Source organism: Papio anubis, chromosome 3, assembly GCF_008728515.1.
Source record: "Papio anubis isolate 15944 chromosome 3, Panubis1.0, whole genome shotgun sequence".
Lineage (NCBI taxonomy): Eukaryota > Metazoa > Chordata > Mammalia > Primates > Cercopithecidae > Papio > Papio anubis.
In genome coordinates this window covers 32,015,484-32,033,213 of record NC_044978.1, presented here as the reverse complement: position 1 = coordinate 32,033,213, position 17,730 = coordinate 32,015,484, and the positions used below count along the sequence as shown (strand labels likewise).

Genomic DNA, 17,730 nt, shown 5'->3' with positions numbered 1-17,730 from the left:
ATCCTACATCCTAGGACACCTGGGTGGTTCACTAAGACCACTTGGTATAAGGGACTTGATTCAAAGGCCATAGGGAATAATTGGATGCCCCAAGGATTCTTTTCACACAACCCAAACAACCAGGTAACTACAAGTCCTGGTGCCTAAGCACCTACTTCCTCTCTTGATAATACTTCTTACTAGAGAAGGTGAATTAGAAAATTTTTTTTTTTTTTTTTTTTTTCTTTTCTTTTTGAGACGGAGTCTTGCTCTGTCGCCCGGGCTGGAGTGCAGTGGCCAGATCTCAGCTCACTGCAAGCTCCACCTCCCAGGTTTACACCATTCTCCTGCCTCAGTCTCCCGAGTAGCTGGGACTACAGGCACCCACCACCTTGCCTGGCTAGTTTTTTGTATTTTTTAGTAGAGACTGGGTTTCACCAGTTAGCCAGGATGGTCTCGATCTCCTGACCTCGTGATCCACCCGCCTCGGCCTCCCAAAGTGCTGGGATTATGAGTAACTAAGTGAATGTCTCTGTGAAAGTCTAACCTCATCATCCGCCATCCTTCATCCTGTCCCTTAAACTTAGCCAAGCATGTGCACTCGTGTAAGAGACTGGAAGATTCTGAAGAAACTGAATGGCCCAGAGAAAAGAACTTCAACATGGACAAACAACACTGCTATCCACCCCACCTCACCCTCACCATCTACCTTACAGTGAAGCATACTCGTTAACGTGCCTTGTCCATGCACATAGAAATTCCAAGAAACATTTTGGTGTCTTGCTCTTAAATAGCCCAGCATAAATTGGCATTTGAGAAAAGTCCTTACCATGAAGTATGCAATGCAAACAAACAGATCCGTGGAAGGAAACATGAGAAAATTTTTAAAATTGTAACTAATATCTGCCTAGAAGTAGGGAAAATATTTTATCCAAAAAAGAGAGAAGAGGATGCTATAAGAAGAAAAAGAAATGGAGAATAAGAGCTCCAGAAAGTTAACTTCTTTTGTTTCCTAGAATAACAGGTTAAATGAGTTGGAAGATAAATTTGAGAAAATCTTCCAGAATATGTAACATAATGACAACACAAATATAAAATAGAAAAAATAAATGTATAAGGGACCTTGACATTTTATTTAACAGTTATAATATCTTAATAATTGATATTCTAGAAAAAGAGAAGAGTGAAACTAGGGAAAGGAAAATGTTAAAGAAACATTTAGAAAAATATCCAGTACTGAATCACATAAATCTGCTTATTGAATATACACAGTAATAAAAGACAAAGACCTACAGTGACAATATCATAATGGAATTTCAGAGATAAAGAGAAGATTTAAAAGTTTCTAGCAAGTGGCTGGAGGTGGATAAGAGTGAGAAGTAGATGACATACCAAAAATTTTGAAATAACATGTTTTTCATTAGAAACATTAGATAGTGATAGTCAATGGGACAATGCCTTCAGATTATAAGGTTTTTTTTTTTTTTTTACCATAAAATTCTATACCAAGCCAAACTACTAACCATGAATCAGGATAAAACAAAGTTATGTTTTAGACATGCAATGTCTCAATAAATTTATCTCCAAAGTATTTCAGTAAACTATCGGAGGACTCCAGTAGAGGTAATCAATAAATCAAGAAAGAGAAATATGACCAAGGAAATGGGATTTAAATCAGAAAAGTGGTGAAGAAACATGCTAAAGTAACAGCTGTAGAGTAGGTGAAGAGAAGAGCCAATTTGGATTCCAACATTAAGAAGGGGGTCTCCTAGAAATTAAAATTTCAAGAAAAAGTTGAAACAGATTACCTGATATGTTTTCATATTTCATTTTTTTTAAAAAAAGCTTTACTCATAGGCATGAAATGTTTTCATGGAAGCACTGGGAAAAATAAGGATAGGCATATAGAAATCTCTAGTAGTGAAAAAATGGGACATGATTATAAACATGGGCTGAGATCACGTTCAGGAAAGAAAATGCAATCCTGGTACACTATTTGGCTTTGCTATGAATAACATTTAGAGTTATAAATATGTAAACACTAAGTACTGATTAAAATGGGTGAGAAGATAAATGGTTTTGTCGTGTACACAAACTATGTACTCGTGGGGTACACAAAAACTCAATAAAAATTTCTAAAATTGATAAATTAGAATGAGTAATAAAAATGTGTCATGCAGAAGAGGTAAATATGTGAAAAGCAAATATATTAAAATTGAATGTTTTGAAGCAACTCAACTGGAACATACATAGGGTAAAACAAAGAATATATGATTTTGGTTATATTCCTTTTTGCACTATTTGCATTATCTTGATAAACAGAAACAAAATTGTGAGCCAATAAAAAGTAATTACCTTCTCCTCCAGCTAAATAATATAATAATATGCATGTTTTAATGTCAATAACAAAGAAAACATTCTCCTACATTTTTGAGTGTGGTAATTCAAAATTAATTTAGGATACTTTTAACTTTTGTGTACAATAATATAGAATAAGTATTTGTGAAATGTGAAAACATTTGTAATTGTGGCATATGGAAATTAACTTCATCTTTGAGAGAGATATACTATCAAGTTGATAAAATTCATGTCAGCACAATATTTGAAATCAATGTAAATATAACATAATAGTTTTAGTAATGACTGAATTCATTGCAATAATACAAGAGAAATTTTTTTTCCAAAATTTAATATATTCTATAATATTAGCTTCCAGCTTAATGTGAAGTTGTTTAATTCTTCTCAAATAATGACTGGACATTTAGTAACTCGTTTTGAAGATGTTCCTATCACATGAGTGAAGAAACAATTCAAACAGGAGTAACTTGCTCACAAGGTTGTGGTTCTTCGAGAACTATTAATGTTGTTAAGTGTCTGTAACCACATGGTGGTTCTCCGTTGTAGATCCAGTAAGTAAAACCCAGTCCTGGTCAATGGAAGATTTCTCAATAAAGTGGAGAACTTTTACGTAGGCTCAACCATGAGTGTTTCATGAGATGATCCATTAGCAAACGTGTATTGATTAGGGAACCACTATGATGCTAATGTGGTGTTAGGTGCTGATGACGAACACTGGCTGGTAAATACATGGGACATTTTCTGCAGGCTTGTTATATCTCATATGTTCTTTGACATATCTGAAACCACAATGTATAGAGTTATTTGGTAAATGAGTTATTTGGTATAGAGTAAATTTGGTAGCATTTGTTTCTCAAATAAAAAGCGTGACATCAATGCATTCTATGTTTAGGGATTTACTGATGGAGACCTATTAAAAATCCAGTTTGGAGGTGCGAATGTCTCTGGGTTTCAGATAGTGGACTATGACGATTCCTTGGTGTCTAAATTTATAGAAAGATGGTCAACACTGGAAGAAAAAGAATACCCTGGAGCACACACAACGACAATTAAGGTTTGCTTTGGTTTCTGCTTTTTTTCTTTTGCTTTCCTATGTGAGGAGAGAGAAGGGCCTTGGCAAATAAGGAAGAAGGAGAAAATAATAAAGGGAGTACAGAGCACATTTCAAAATATGGCAAACACATTGACTGCTAAATATATTTTTCACATTTGTATGGTTTAAGTAAAGCTATTAGAGCTGTACTGTATTACTCTTGTGTTTTCTACTTCCTTACACCTATGATAATTTATAATAAATAAAGTCATTCATTTATTAATCCATTTGGCATTTTTATTGAGGGGATTCTGAGCCAGACACTTTTTTGGTAGATAAAAAGACAGGGAAAATGTCCCTGCTCACAGCTGAATGGAAGAAAGACAAAAGCATTGACAGAAGAATACCATGAAGGAAGAGCTCAGCAAACTCTTAGCGACATGGAGGGGGCAGGGAATTTTTAAGCTGAGACCTGAAGAATAAGTGCCAATTTTACCCTGGCTGCTGTTTAGAATATTGTGTTTGCAAATAAAGAACAATAGGTGTCAGTTTGCTCCTTATCTTCCAAAAGCCAACTTGCAGACAGTTCTTAGTTCAGTCAATAAACATACGGCCACAAAAAGGAGAGAAAGAGTGTGTGTGTGTGTGCATAAAATAACTGCTGATGAGTAGCCTGGTCTCTTGAACACTTTAAAAGAAGATAAAAATCTCAACTTGCCTTAAGAATTAAAACATAACTGTAATGCTTTATGCAATCAAATGAAAGATTCTTGAATGACAAATATTATTTATTCCTCAGCTATAAGAGTTACACAGACTGATCTTTGTTCTCCATGGGTTTGGACACAATGAGGTCTTGTTTATTTGATGCATTTTATTGGGTGTACACGTGCATGCATGAATTTACTTCTAAATAGTCAATATTTCTGCTGTTGACAGGAAGGTATTTTTCCTTCAGTTGGTAACCTTATTGAGAGCAGAGTTAAGATTAAAACCTGACTAAGGGTAGTTTAAAGAGTGAGTGGGTTGAAAGTTAAGCTGATGATCACATTCTTTATGAAAATTAAGAGCAAAAGTTGAAAAATTGTATAGTAATTTTGTTTGTGAATTATAAAGCAATTGTATATGAACCAGGCAGGACAGTGTTATTTCAGTTTCTCCCACAGTTGTACCAGAGTATGCATCACAGAGATGTTGTTTGATGATAGATGCATGTCTGTCTATGAGATTGGTCCTAGAAAAGGAGGAGAAATTTTGAAGTTCTTTACTTTGGGGTTTATAAATGGATCTTTTAATTTTTAAGTCAATTTTGTAAAAGCGTTCCATAGGATTTTAAAGAATAACACCAAGTTGGTTTTTTTTTTTAAAAAAACGAGGTGACTTCCTGTTTGGTGACTTTAGTTGAGATTCAGTGTTTGTACTGTTTATATCATGGAGGTACTTTTCATGTAACGGGCTTCTGAGCAGGTAGATGGACACCCAGAGCCTTAGTTGATGTCAGCGTATGTATCCATCTGTGCCTAGAAGAGGTCTAACTGCCGATCCCATTCTGTGTAATTGCAGGCTTCCATCCATTCAGAGATGGTGCCATGTAAGTTCTCTGATGGAGTGGATGTTATCCTCAAATGGAGCCAGCATGCTCCTTTTGAATACTCTGTTGGTCATTGTGTTGCCCCCCACTACTGCCTGTTGGGAGAAGGATGAAAGCAAAATGAAATTATGTCTTTCTCCTAGAAGTCATGTCATGATTCAAGTTCATGTGTCTTGCATTAAAATGTAAGATGTATTTGCGGTATGAGAGATGTTTGGCAATGCATTCTGTTAAAAATTTTGCCAAAACCTAGTGCCAGATTTCACTGAGTTGAGAACCTACATTGTGACCTTCCTTGCTCCCTACCTGCTGTAAGCATTTCCCCTTCAAAGCGCCTCCCTTTCGATGGCTTCTGCCCATTTTCAGAGATATCATTATGCTCCTTCATTGTGAGGTGTTTCAAAGAACCTAGACTAATGTGTTTTAAAATTTAGGCTGTGAATCACTACTTGATCCTGAGTCCAGGATTCTCATCTACACAATGCAGTAATGATCATTAATTCCCAGGTTGCTGTGAGGATTAAATAACACTTGCAAAGGGCTAGCACAGCTTTGGAAACATAGGTGCCTATAAGGGCTAATTTGTTTTCCCAGCCATTTTCTAAAATGAGAGAATGTCAGCCAATTTCAAAGGTGTACTCCAACTTTAACATTTTGTAATCCCCCTAACTCCACCCAGAGGCATATTTTATGAGGTCCCTGAAGCTTGATAAAAATTACTGGAAATCTGTGGGGAGAATGTGTTTGGGGAGGGAGTTTATCCTAACACAGAAATGTATTGCTTAGGTACTAAAGTCCAAAAACTAAATATAAAGAAATGAAAAACGTGTGAATCCTGTCTTTGAGAATTCAGTCTAAAGAAGGAGACAAACATATCAATCAGCAAATATAATAGACTGATAAAATATGCCAATTTCTTGGCCATGATTTTGACAATGATTAGAAGGAAGGTCAAGGAAGGCTTTTGTGGGAGGGATGTCTGTGCAAGGCTTTGCACATGGTTAAGAAGGAAGAAAAATAAGGGAAGTTGCTTGGGGAAATTCTAAATGTACAGAGACTCGAAGTAATGCAACAGCGTGACAGATCCAGGGAACTTCACATGTGTTGCTACTGCAAAAATGTAAATATTCGGGACCAGTGAGTGGGGGCATGTTATGGAAGTTGCAAGAGGTAAGGTCCTTCAGTTGTCAACAGATGTGGAAGGTAGTAAGGACAAGACAATGCTTTCATAATTATTTTTGCTTCCAGACAGAAGAAAGGAAGAAAAACTATATAAGAGATTATATAGCATCTTCTAAATATAAACAAGGAACATAGTCTCAATGTATTATTTGCTTACAGAAAGGGAGCAAAATATTTCTAATGAGATTATTTACAATGAGGTTATGTCCTTTGATGTTGCCTTTTGGATGATTGAATTGGGTACATTGCCTGATAAATTCTTATCACATTTTACTACTCAACAATAAAAACTAGTGCTATTGGTATAAAAATCTATAAAAATACAGTTCAATATGTCAAATTATTTCATAGTTAGGGTTTAGGAATTATAGAAATTGTATCAACTTGTGGGAGTAATAAATAAATGACTGTTCAACGTTTTCATCTTCCCCTAAAGTTAAATCAGCTTCCAAAGTTTTCAAATTAAAATAAATTTTATTCAGCAAGTAAAATCTTAAATAAGGTTTAATATTTAACATATTTTAATAACCACCAAGTATAAATTACAATGTTTAAATTTCCTCAGTCTTACATAGTATACAAAAAATAACTTAAGTCGTGGCACTGAAATTTTAGGTCTGACACTAATTTGCTATTTGGGGCAACATTCATTCATTCATTTATTAATTCATTTATTTACTCGACACATATTTATTGTCTACTCCACAGCAGGCATTGTTCTAGGTGTCAGAGAAAAGGCAAAGTTCTGGTCCTCAAGGAGATTACAGTCTTCAGACTAGAAACCAACAATTACTTTGTAGCATTGATAGAAGTTGTCATATTGCTATCTTAAACCTATATATTCAAAACTAAACTTTAGATTTTCCTCTACTACTTCCTCCTCAGCCTCTGGAGACTATTCCTTCAACAGTCTTTCTTATCCCAGTTGATGGCAACTACATCTTTCAGTTATTGCTTAGACTAAAATCTTGGTCTTTACCCTTCTCTTTCTCTTGTAACATACATTCTATGTATCAGAAAACCCCATTATCACTGCCTCACTTCTTACCACCTTCTCTGCAACCAACTAAATCCAGCTACCTTCATAAGGTTATTGCAACAGTCTCTAAAATTTATTTCCCTCCGGTCAGCCCTGCCCCTGTTATCTTCCATCTTTGTGATCCTTTTAAAGTATATATAGATTATATTGTCCTTCTCTTCCAAATGCTCTAATGTCTCTCCATTTCACTTGGAGTAAAAAGCCAAAGTCATCCTGTTGTCTTATGAGGACCTGTCACCCAGTCCCATGGAACCACATCTCTGTGCAGTGGCTCACTCTGTTTCAGCTACATTGGCCTCCTTGCTGTTCCTCAACCAACCCAAGCACCTTCCTACTTCAGGGCCTTTGAGCTGGCTATTTTTTCTTCTTGACTGTTGTCCCCTTAAATATCTGCATGGCCAAGTCTCCTGCACTCCTTAAATCTCTTTCAAATCCTGTCTTCTCATGCAAGGCAATAGTAGGCTATGTATTTAAAACTGCAATCTTGCCACCATCAGAGTTTGTGTATCACCCTTTCCCTGATCCAGCTTTCCCAATTCTTACCTTTTAGTTTACTGTTCTTTTTTTTTTTTTTTTTAACATTTAAACTCTTTTTATGATGGACATTTCAAACACACATAAAGGTAGAAAAGTGTAATAATCTCCATATACCCACCATCCAACTTGCCAACGTTTTGCCAATATTGTGTTCAGTTTTAAAAGAAGCTTACTAGGTTACTGTTCTTATCATTTATGTATTCATTGCATTGATAATTATCTCCTCCTACTTGAAAGTAAGTGCCATTTAAAAAAAAATTCATTGAGGTATCCCAGACTCCTAGAATAAATCCTCACACCTGGTAACCATCTAATAGAGACTTCATGAATCAACAAATAGAGAAAAGCAAAGGTACTCTGGTATCACCTATGAGAAGCTCCTAATCCTAATTCTGGAGGTAAGAAAAGGCTTCTTAGAGGAAGCAATATGGAATTGGAGACCTGAGGAAGTAGGAGTTAGGAGAAAGCATAAGGAACAATTGACTCCAGATAAAGGAACTAGGATATATAACGTCTCCAGTGCAAGGAAAATATAAATATTCCCATAAGGCTAGAGGTTGAACAGAAATGATTTGAAGAAATGCTGAGAAATCATACTTTAGAACTGTACAAGATCCAGAAGAGGTTTTATGCCTTGTTGACATATTAAGGATTTTCTTGTCTAATTTAAAGAGCAACAGGGAACTACGAGAGGAGAGTGCTGATCATGGCTTTGATGCACGAAGATTACTATGACTGCCCTGATGACAAGAGATTGCAGGGAGCCCTGGTGGAGGCAGGGAAGCTTTTGGAAGATATCACAAATAATCAGACAAGAAACAATGGTTGTCTGAATTGTGGTTGTAGCATGGGGATGGAGGGAAATAGATGGATTTGTTACATCTGCCATTTCTCTTAATTTCTTCATAAATGAAATAATTGTAAAATCTGAATCATTCATAGGTAATATACTGATATAAATTCAGTCAAGAGATATTTGTAGGTTACAAATAAGCCTCTCAAAGGAAATATCTCATTTGTATCTTATTAGCCTTAAATCTCACACAGTGGTTTGCAAAGAGTAAGCACACGATAGATATTTGTAGGGATGAAGAGTAATGAATTGGAAAATATTGAATAATTATAAAATATTGAATAAAATAAGGAAAAAATATGACATTATTATTGTGATGAAATATGATTTAGATTTCTGCCATAGATTTCTGCATGTGTTCTCTTGTTGAGCCCTGGCAGAAAAGCAATGAGTTCCTTTAGTTGATAAAATGTAAAGTTAATGTAGTTATCTGACCTGACCCAAAACAGCACCAGGATTTACATGGGAACATTAAAACAGGCATTTTATCTTCCTTAAAAGTGTTTTTTAAAGAGAAAGAGTATAAAGATATTTCCCACTGTCTCAAAAATAATTTATGGGTATTTCTATTTTTAGACTGATTTTTATTATTTTTAATGTCTCCAACATCCTGTGAAGTATGACTAGCCATTCTACCTTGTCACATAATAACCTTTGTTCAACTTTTGTGTCTTCAGTCTCCTACTAGTGTTGAGGAATTCAACAATAATCTGTGGCTGACATTTGTGTGGCACTTTAAATAATGGCTTTCTCACAAGAATCTCATTTTATTCAGGAAACAACTTCACACGCAGACTCAAACTTTCTTAATTGCTTTCCTAAGAGAGTTATTAGGTCTGCCTGAAAATAGTATAATCTTTTTCAGTTCAGTAATTAGTGTCGTGCATTAAATAGTACCCTAGTGGCCTAATAGAATTAATTCTGCTTCTTGAGTGTTTTAACTGTCCAAACCACAGCTGGCAGACTGGCATTCACTCTTCCTAATATTACAGCATTTTGCCAACACAACCTGGAAGTTTGAAATTTGACATATTAATTCCTTGTATTTTATAGTTTAAAAAGTATGTAAATGACTGAAATAAATGTATAAATTTGATATTGATAAGATTGTTTATTTTACAAACATGAATTTTAAAAATATGTATATCACAACTTTAAAGAATGTATTATTAATATTTATAATTATAATTCAGGGCACCTGGGCTCACATCTCATTTTCATATTTCTTTATCTGTAAAGGGAACAAGTGTAGGTAAACTTTTAGGTTTCCTGCAACTCTCTCATACCATGATTATGTGAAGTGCTAACTTAAGCCCTCAGTGAAACATCTGTTAACATTTCAAATTTTTGCTGAATCTCTGACATCTCCAGTGGTGCCTCTCTCTCTCAGAGATTGTAGTGACTTGCAGGTAGGCAGACCTCTTTGATCTCCAGGTGCCAAAATTGAATCCTAAATTACTCTGGACATATATATTTTGTTTTTCATAGATCATAAAAAATGAAGAACTTTCACCTTTTTATAAGATTTCTAGGAAGTAGAGAGTCAGGGAGAGGGATTTATTCAACCAACAAAATAAAAGATCTGCTCCTAAGAAAGTCTTTACCTATGACTGAATCAAAACCAGACAATGCCTTGATTTCAGCATCTTTTTTCTGTCTTGGTGAATCTGATTAGCTTTATCTGAAAATTTGAATTGTTAAGTAATCTAAAGTTTCTGAATATAAAAATCTTAATCTCTAAGTAAGATTTTCAGTAAAGATTAACAGCCAATTTGGGTAATTTAGGCAAAAATATGTTGTTTTTAATTTATTCCTTTTACATGAAGACTCTTTCTTCACAGTAGATTAAAATTATTTTATTATTCATGAAGAATAATAAAATATGTTAATTTAGGTTTCTTGCCAATGCAGCTCTCTTTTCACCCTTGGAAAATGTGATAGAGCTTGTATGCTTACTAAGGTTTTTATGAAGATTTTTATGCCTTTATGCAGTGAAATTTCAAAGGGCATATATTCAATATGCTTTACAGTAAATTAAAGATGACCTTATTACAGGCAGCTCTTTTCTATAGGGTAGACTGTAGTTGAATTTGAAGTTAAGTGAATCATTTTAAGTTTATAATATATTTCTTCATACTGTTCATTTGTCTTATGGCCCTAATTGATTTGGTCACTGTTGGTTATCTTAAAAAAAAAACTTGCTTAAAATTTTTCTTATAGGTTTACTTATTTTTCCTAGAAATCATAATTTTTGACCCTCTTTTAAATTATTTTATAAAAGGATGAAACTGAGAATTAATATTGCATATGATTCTCCAGAGGAATATCATTCAATGTATAATAATTTTTTAACTAAGTAATTGAGGCTATTTTAGAAATGAGTATATAAAATGTACCAGGCCATAAAACTTTTAACATCCAAAAATATGTTACATAAAACACTATTTATGTAAAATAATTGATGTTTAGAAATTTCAAAATTGGTAATCAATTTGGGAAATACTGATTAAACAGTTAAACTGTTATTGCAGGATTTCTGAGGGTCTATAATATGTCAATGTGAAAATCATTTTCTGTACTTATTAGATCACAGAACCCTTTTGTGTGGAGTGAGATAGGGTTTTCAAAACATTGTAAAAACAAACAGTTTTGCATCAAGATAGTAACAAAAGAAGAAAAGAATGCAAACCTACTGGTCAATAACTTACATATGTAACATATTTTACAACTCATCAAGCTTCTCATTTACTATACATCTACTTATTTGATACAGTATTTGCCAAATAAAGTAACTAACCATCCCAGTGTACCCGGGATTGAAAAGATTCCTGGGATTCAAGACTTTTCCTTGCAATATTGTGACAGTCGAGGAAAACCAGGGCAATTGGTCATCATAATTACCTCGGAATCACAGAGATCTGGATTCAAATCCACTTTTGCCACACATTTTTTGTGAAGCTGGGTAAAATGAAAGTTTATAACTTGGAATCTTCAGCTATAGAATTGGAATAAAAACAGTTGTGGCATAGGGTTTTTTAGATCTACTGGGAAACTGTCTATCTCCGGCTTGTCACGAAGAGAACTAGGTAAACATGAATATTTTTCCCTACCTTCCTTTTCAACACTCTTATAACATAGACAGAAGAAGCATTGCTCTCGTTATTTTACTAAACAACCTAGACAATAAGACTTTAGTTCACTTGCCAAAGGCAACAGAAGAGGAAATAGGAAAATCTGGGCTTGAGCCCTGTCTTCTGATGCTAAATGCACTGCTTTCTAAACTATAGTCAACTAATTCAAGTGGTAAAGAAAACTTCTGACAGTGGTCATTCATAGGAAATGTCATAACACTTTAATAGTACTTAAATTTTAGTATTTTTCTTTGAATATATATTTTTAAATTTTATTATGGTATGGATACTATGTTTAGAAAAAGGTGCCGTCGTTGCGATAACCCATGAAAATTTGTGCTGTAGCCTACTTATCCTCTTTTGTGTTCATTAAATTTGAGATATACACAGAACTTCTTTTCATTCCCCCCTTTTTTGGTGTTAGAACACTGTTTTCTCGTATCAGAGATTACAGTAATGTATTATTGATTGGTTTGGCTGATGACTCTTGGACATAACAAACGTGTCTAAAATGCATATTTTATTTTATTTTTGTAAACTAAGTCTCAATAAATACACATTTAAAGCAAAGTAAAAAGCACATTTGGAAAATGGACCGTAAAAAACGATTTTCCAGATTTATTCTTAATGTGTGGCTATGATGTGATTGTGATATAGCACTGCAAAGCAAAATGGTCCCCCACTGAAATATGAATTTCCAACTCAGCTGAGGGATTTCACAGAACATAAACATAGGGGCAGAAATGAAGCATTTGCTTTCAAAGAAGGAGATAGTTACATTGTCATCATGATCCTTTCAAATTAATTTACATCTAGTTTAATGAATGGTAGAATAAAACTGAAATATTTAACTATCCAATCAAAAATGTGAACATATTTGTTTAGAAAAATAAATGAGCCATACATGCAGAACATAAGCAGAAAGGAACTCTGGATACAGAAGCTGTTGATTTTCTCTCAGTCCGATATTGTGTTTCTATGATTGTGACTTTTAATTTAAAATGGTAATAGGCTCAAGACTTGATTAGTTTTGAGCATTTGAAAAAGGTTGAAAGGATTTTTACTCTTAATGTGTGCTTACTCTGAATCATATTCATAATATGCTACATGGATCTAAATGCTTTCAATTCATTCAAGCTAATCATATTTTTTAAATGTAGTTAACCAACATCTGTAGACCTCAAACACATTTAGTAGACGGCTTTATAGCTTTCCCCTAGTAATGTGAGCAAGCTAAGTAAAAAATGTTGGCTTTTAGCTATTATCACTATTTCCATACAAACCGCAATATTTCAATTTAGGTTACATTTCTTTTTCAGAGACCTAGACATTATTGTAAGAATTATTTTGGCAATAAACTTATCTTTGTATAAAAAAACAAATTAATGTTTTTTTCCTTTAGAATAGAAACAAACATACAAGAGAAGCAGATATATCTTGATGTGATATTTCTTATTTGCTTCAAGAAGTCGTTTCTTAAGTAGATGTCCTGTATTGTCATCTCAGGTGAACAACAGAGTATGGGGAGCTTAGTGGTTTTACTGTTAGATGGCTTGTCTTTTTTCCATGACAAGGAAGGCAAGGTTTTCAGCAGGAATTTAGAGAAAGAGAAGTGGGTGGAGGTCAGGGTATTTGGAGAAGACAAAGATGAAATTATCATTTTTGAGAGTGGAAGACCTGAAATACTAAGGAACTGAGTAGAATTCGTGGGGAATGCTGAGTGCCTGTTTTGGATTGGTGATCAAGAATTTAGCATGTCACAAAGTCAGTATGGTACAGTATTGCATTTCTTTCTCCCAAGCTTCACCGTACTTTTAGTACCTACAGATTGAAAAATAATGACAGAAATTTTCTCAGCATTCAGTAAAACTTTAATGTCGAAATGTAATTAATCATTAACTGACAGCATCATCCATTTGGCAAATGGTAATATATATACATGCACATGCTACTACTTATCCAGACACTGACAATGCCTGGAACACATGTAGTGTTAATCTGCTTGGTCCTAGAAAATGTAATAATTCTGCTGTCCCATTGGAATCTGAACACCATAAGCTTTGAACCAATGTTATCATAGACTGTTGAAGCATGGAGGCATGGGGGCATAGAAATTATGAAGTTTTGTGGTTCTTCTACTTGATTACCAGAATCACCTAGGGGATCTTAAGTAGACACCCCTAAAACCACTGCAGATCAGTGTGAGCATGACCAGGGTTGAATTAGAGACTAAGAATCCTGAAACTAATTCATATTCCTTCTGCATTGACAAATGTATTTCTCATTAGACTGTAAAGAAATATTAATTGTTAATCTTATAGTTTTGTATATCACCATAGCAGGCTATAAAGTGAGGCTGTAACAAGAAGCAGGTTAGAAAAATAAAAGAAAGATAAACATTGACACAATTATTATGAAAAGGTCTCACCTGAAACAGCTGAGATATTAACATAATAGAACATGTTTAGAGTCAAAAGCACATTTCAAAGTCCCCATGTTTTGTAATGCTTCTGTTCGATTCTTAGGTTTCTAGATGCAGAAATTGTGTTTAAATTCTTGGAGTTTTAGATGGTATTGTGTGCTGAGCAACGGCAGTCTTGGTTGCTGGTGTGCAGTGAGTTTCCGAACTTTCTCCCGTTCTGATGAAATGTGTGTGATCCTTTGCAGTATACTTCTGCTCTGACCTATGATGCCGTTCAAGTGATGACTGAAGCCTTCCGCAACCTAAGGAAGCAGAGAATTGAAATCTCCCGAAGGGGGAATGCGGGAGACTGTCTGGCAAACCCAGCGGTGCCCTGGGGACAAGGTGTAGAAATAGAAAGGGCCCTCAAACAGGTCAGTTACTCAAAATAATCATTAACGTGACTTAATATGGCCATTAATGTTTTCTTCCTGCTGAATTAGTCATCTTTGTCTTATTCCTTATGTCTAACATGCAGGCAATGTTCTTTCCTAACAACGCAAAGGTAGGTTGAAGAGAGAAACAAACCTTATTGATGTAGTTTTCTTGACTTCAGCTGGTGAAAGTAATCTGTACAGTGTATATGTTTAGATGAAGTAAATAGATAACTCTGCTCCTTTCCCATTTCTTCATTAGGTTCAGGTTGAAGGTCTCTCAGGAAATATAAAGTTTGACCAGAATGGAAAAAGAATAAACTATACAATTAACATCATGGAGCTCAAAACTAATGGGCCCCGGAAGGTAAATCCTTAGTGATTTAAAGGCAGTTCTAAGTGAGGAGGTGAGTTAGCTAGCCTATGAGTTCACGCTTCCAGAGAGTTCTGGAGATGTGTATTCACATAGAGTTTAATGACTTCCAGAAACAGATGTATTTTGAAGTTTTTTTTTTTCCTAAAGTCTGTTTATTTCTGGTAAGTAACATTGAACTATAATTTTAAAAATAATTCGTAGGTAGAGCTGTTGAACTTTAATTTTTTGGACTGAAGTGGAAGTCTTTAATGAAAAGAGAAAGAACTATTGTTGAAGGTTTATGGTTCAGAAGAAAAAAAAGTAGCTGGTGCAAAGACGCATGTAACTGTTCAATTCAACATCACCCTTTTAGCTGTTTAGGCTAAAATGCCATTATTTGGATTTTAATTACATTTCTATATGACCACTCCCAAACAATTACTCTTAGAGAATATGAAAAGTGAATATGAAAAAACAAGTCATTTTTAACAATTTTTTTTATACTTCCTTTTATTCCTGTTAGATTCACATATATAAAAGACATTTGTGTTTAGAACAAGCCCAGTAAATGTGGGTCTAATTTCAGACTGAGACATGGCTTTGAAAATAATTAAATGCTTTGCTAATAGACAAGTCATTTATCCATATGTCTGTCTGCTGTAACCTTTTCCAGATTGGCTACTGGAGTGAAGTGGACAAAATGGTTGTTACTCTTACTGAGCTCCCTTCTGGAAATGACACCTCTGGGCTTGAGAATAAGACTGTTGTTGTCACCACAATTTTGGTAATTTGCTACATATGCCTATGTTTTACTTTGTATTTTCTTATGGATAATGTCTGCGGGAGTAGCTATTTATATTTTAGGAAAATAATACCTGTTTTGCTTCTTTTGCAATGTTTTAATCATTTACTGCATATTTACTCTGTTAAAAGGAATACACAAGATCTAGCTAAAGCATTCAAAATGTTCCTGATTTTCTTTAAGGAAGGCTACAGTTTAACTACACAGATAATTCCTTCCCTGGTGCCTACATCGGTGAACAATTGGGGAATGTCTTGAAGAGTGTTCCTCATATTTCTGCGAGTTCTTCACCTTTCCATTCCCACCCAATACTGTGTAAATTCTTTCTTTCCATTTGGTACGTGATTTCATGATAATGTTGAGTTGTCTTTATTCTATCTAAGGAAAGATGATCTCCTTAAAGACAAGGATTATTTCCCTTCTTTTCACTCCAAGTTTCAGCACTGGTTGGCACATAGCTAGTACACAATCAATGCATATTGAATGAATAAGGAAAAATTGAACTGGATCTTCAACACCCAGGCTTTGGATAGATGGAAGAGAGATGTGGATCACCATGGCAAGCTGTTGGTGAAATGAAATGGAGAAAATGGTGTTTGTTATAGGACAGGATTTTGTGACAAAACTATTTCATTTTATTTTCTTTTACAAAAAAAAAAAATGGCCTTAACAGTGAAGTTGTAAATTTGTGTGATTTATTCTCCTAACAATGCTGAGAGCAGATATAGATAGATTGATAAGGGATTTGAATTAAAACATTGGTAAGCAATGGAAAATCTCCTGATAAGTACAAATTAGACATTTGAGGATTTTTGCCTTTATCATGCCATTGAGAGGAACTATCTCATTGAGACTCCAAATATCCTCGGTGCCACTTTCCAATGGAGAATATTGGACTGTGTTGATTCATTTTTTTCTTGCTTCCTTTTTCTTATGTTTACAGGGGGAAGCTACTCTCTAGCTATCCTTGTAGCATCATTCTAGGATATTGTATCTCACAGATAAAGTGAGACCTGAAGCCTGCGGGGGTAGAATCAGTACATCATCATGACAATGATCGTTTCAGTCTGTGTATCACTGGCCATGAACCTGATTTCCACATGAACCTTATCTTTGGGACAGCAGTGACACAGGGTTTTGGGTGAATGCTGGTTTGGGGATTGGCATAACCTTAATCAAGGATAAGGGTTTGGTGAATCCAAACTGGAATAAAATAGGTGTTGAGCAGTAATATTTTGCTCTAAGTCCTAATAATTACAAATATGGCTAGAGAACATACAAAGAGTTTGTGATTTTGAGTATCTTGTTCACTCGGTATGGTTACGTACAAGCCATCTTAATGAAATATAATGATAAACATACAGAGATTTTTTTGGGGAAACATTATACTTAAATTATTCTTCTACTGTTGTGTGTTCACCATCTATATTCTTCATTCACTCTGGCTAACAGGTAATAATTAAACCAGAAGATTTGATTCAATGAGAGTACATAATTAACACAGATATTTTAATCAGCTAAAGCAAAGTCTTTTCATATAGGAATCTCCATATGTTATGATGAAGAAAAATCATGAAATGCTTGAAGGCAATGAGCGCTATGAGGGCTACTGTGTTGACCTGGCTGCAGAAATCGCCAAACATTGTGGGTTCAAGTACAAGCTGACGATTGTTGGTGATGGCAAGTATGGGGCCAGGGATGCAGACACGAAAATTTGGAATGGGATGGTTGGAGAACTTGTATATGGGGTAAGTATAGCTCTTCTCATAGATAAAGTCATTCAATTTGAATTGTTGTTGACAGACTGCTTCCTCTCCCTGTGAAGTATCTATGTCTGAGGTTGTCGATTTCCCACATTACTCTAGAAACATTATCTTGTTGATTTGTGAACATCTGAAAGATTAAGATTGAAGCCAGAAGTAGACATGTAGATTAACTGAGACAATCATTACATCTCTCTTGAAGCATATGGGCCATATGTATTGTCAAAAGGCTGCAAATGCAGAGATGCAGTGCAGATGTGTAATGATCATAG

At 34.7% G+C, this 17,730-nt stretch overlaps 1 protein-coding gene across 4 annotated transcripts in view; it reads left to right on the top strand.

The window, feature by feature from the left end:
• Nucleotides 1-17,730, top strand: part of GRIA2 (glutamate ionotropic receptor AMPA type subunit 2) — a 148,766-nt gene that overhangs the window by 101,397 nt on the left and 29,639 nt on the right. For all 4 annotated transcript variants that reach the window (XR_647471.3, XM_003899304.5, XM_003899303.5 and 1 more), the window contains exons 6-10: nucleotides 3,230-3,391; nucleotides 14,371-14,538; nucleotides 14,801-14,905; nucleotides 15,567-15,677; nucleotides 17,237-17,443. Coding sequence is in view for 3 of the 4 variants with exons in the window: in XM_003899304.5 (XP_003899353.1) it covers nucleotides 3,230-3,391; nucleotides 14,371-14,538; nucleotides 14,801-14,905; nucleotides 15,567-15,677; nucleotides 17,237-17,443 (753 nt within the window). In the remaining variant the exon portion in view is untranslated. The remainder of the gene's footprint in view (nucleotides 1-3,229; nucleotides 3,392-14,370; nucleotides 14,539-14,800; nucleotides 14,906-15,566; nucleotides 15,678-17,236; nucleotides 17,444-17,730) is intronic.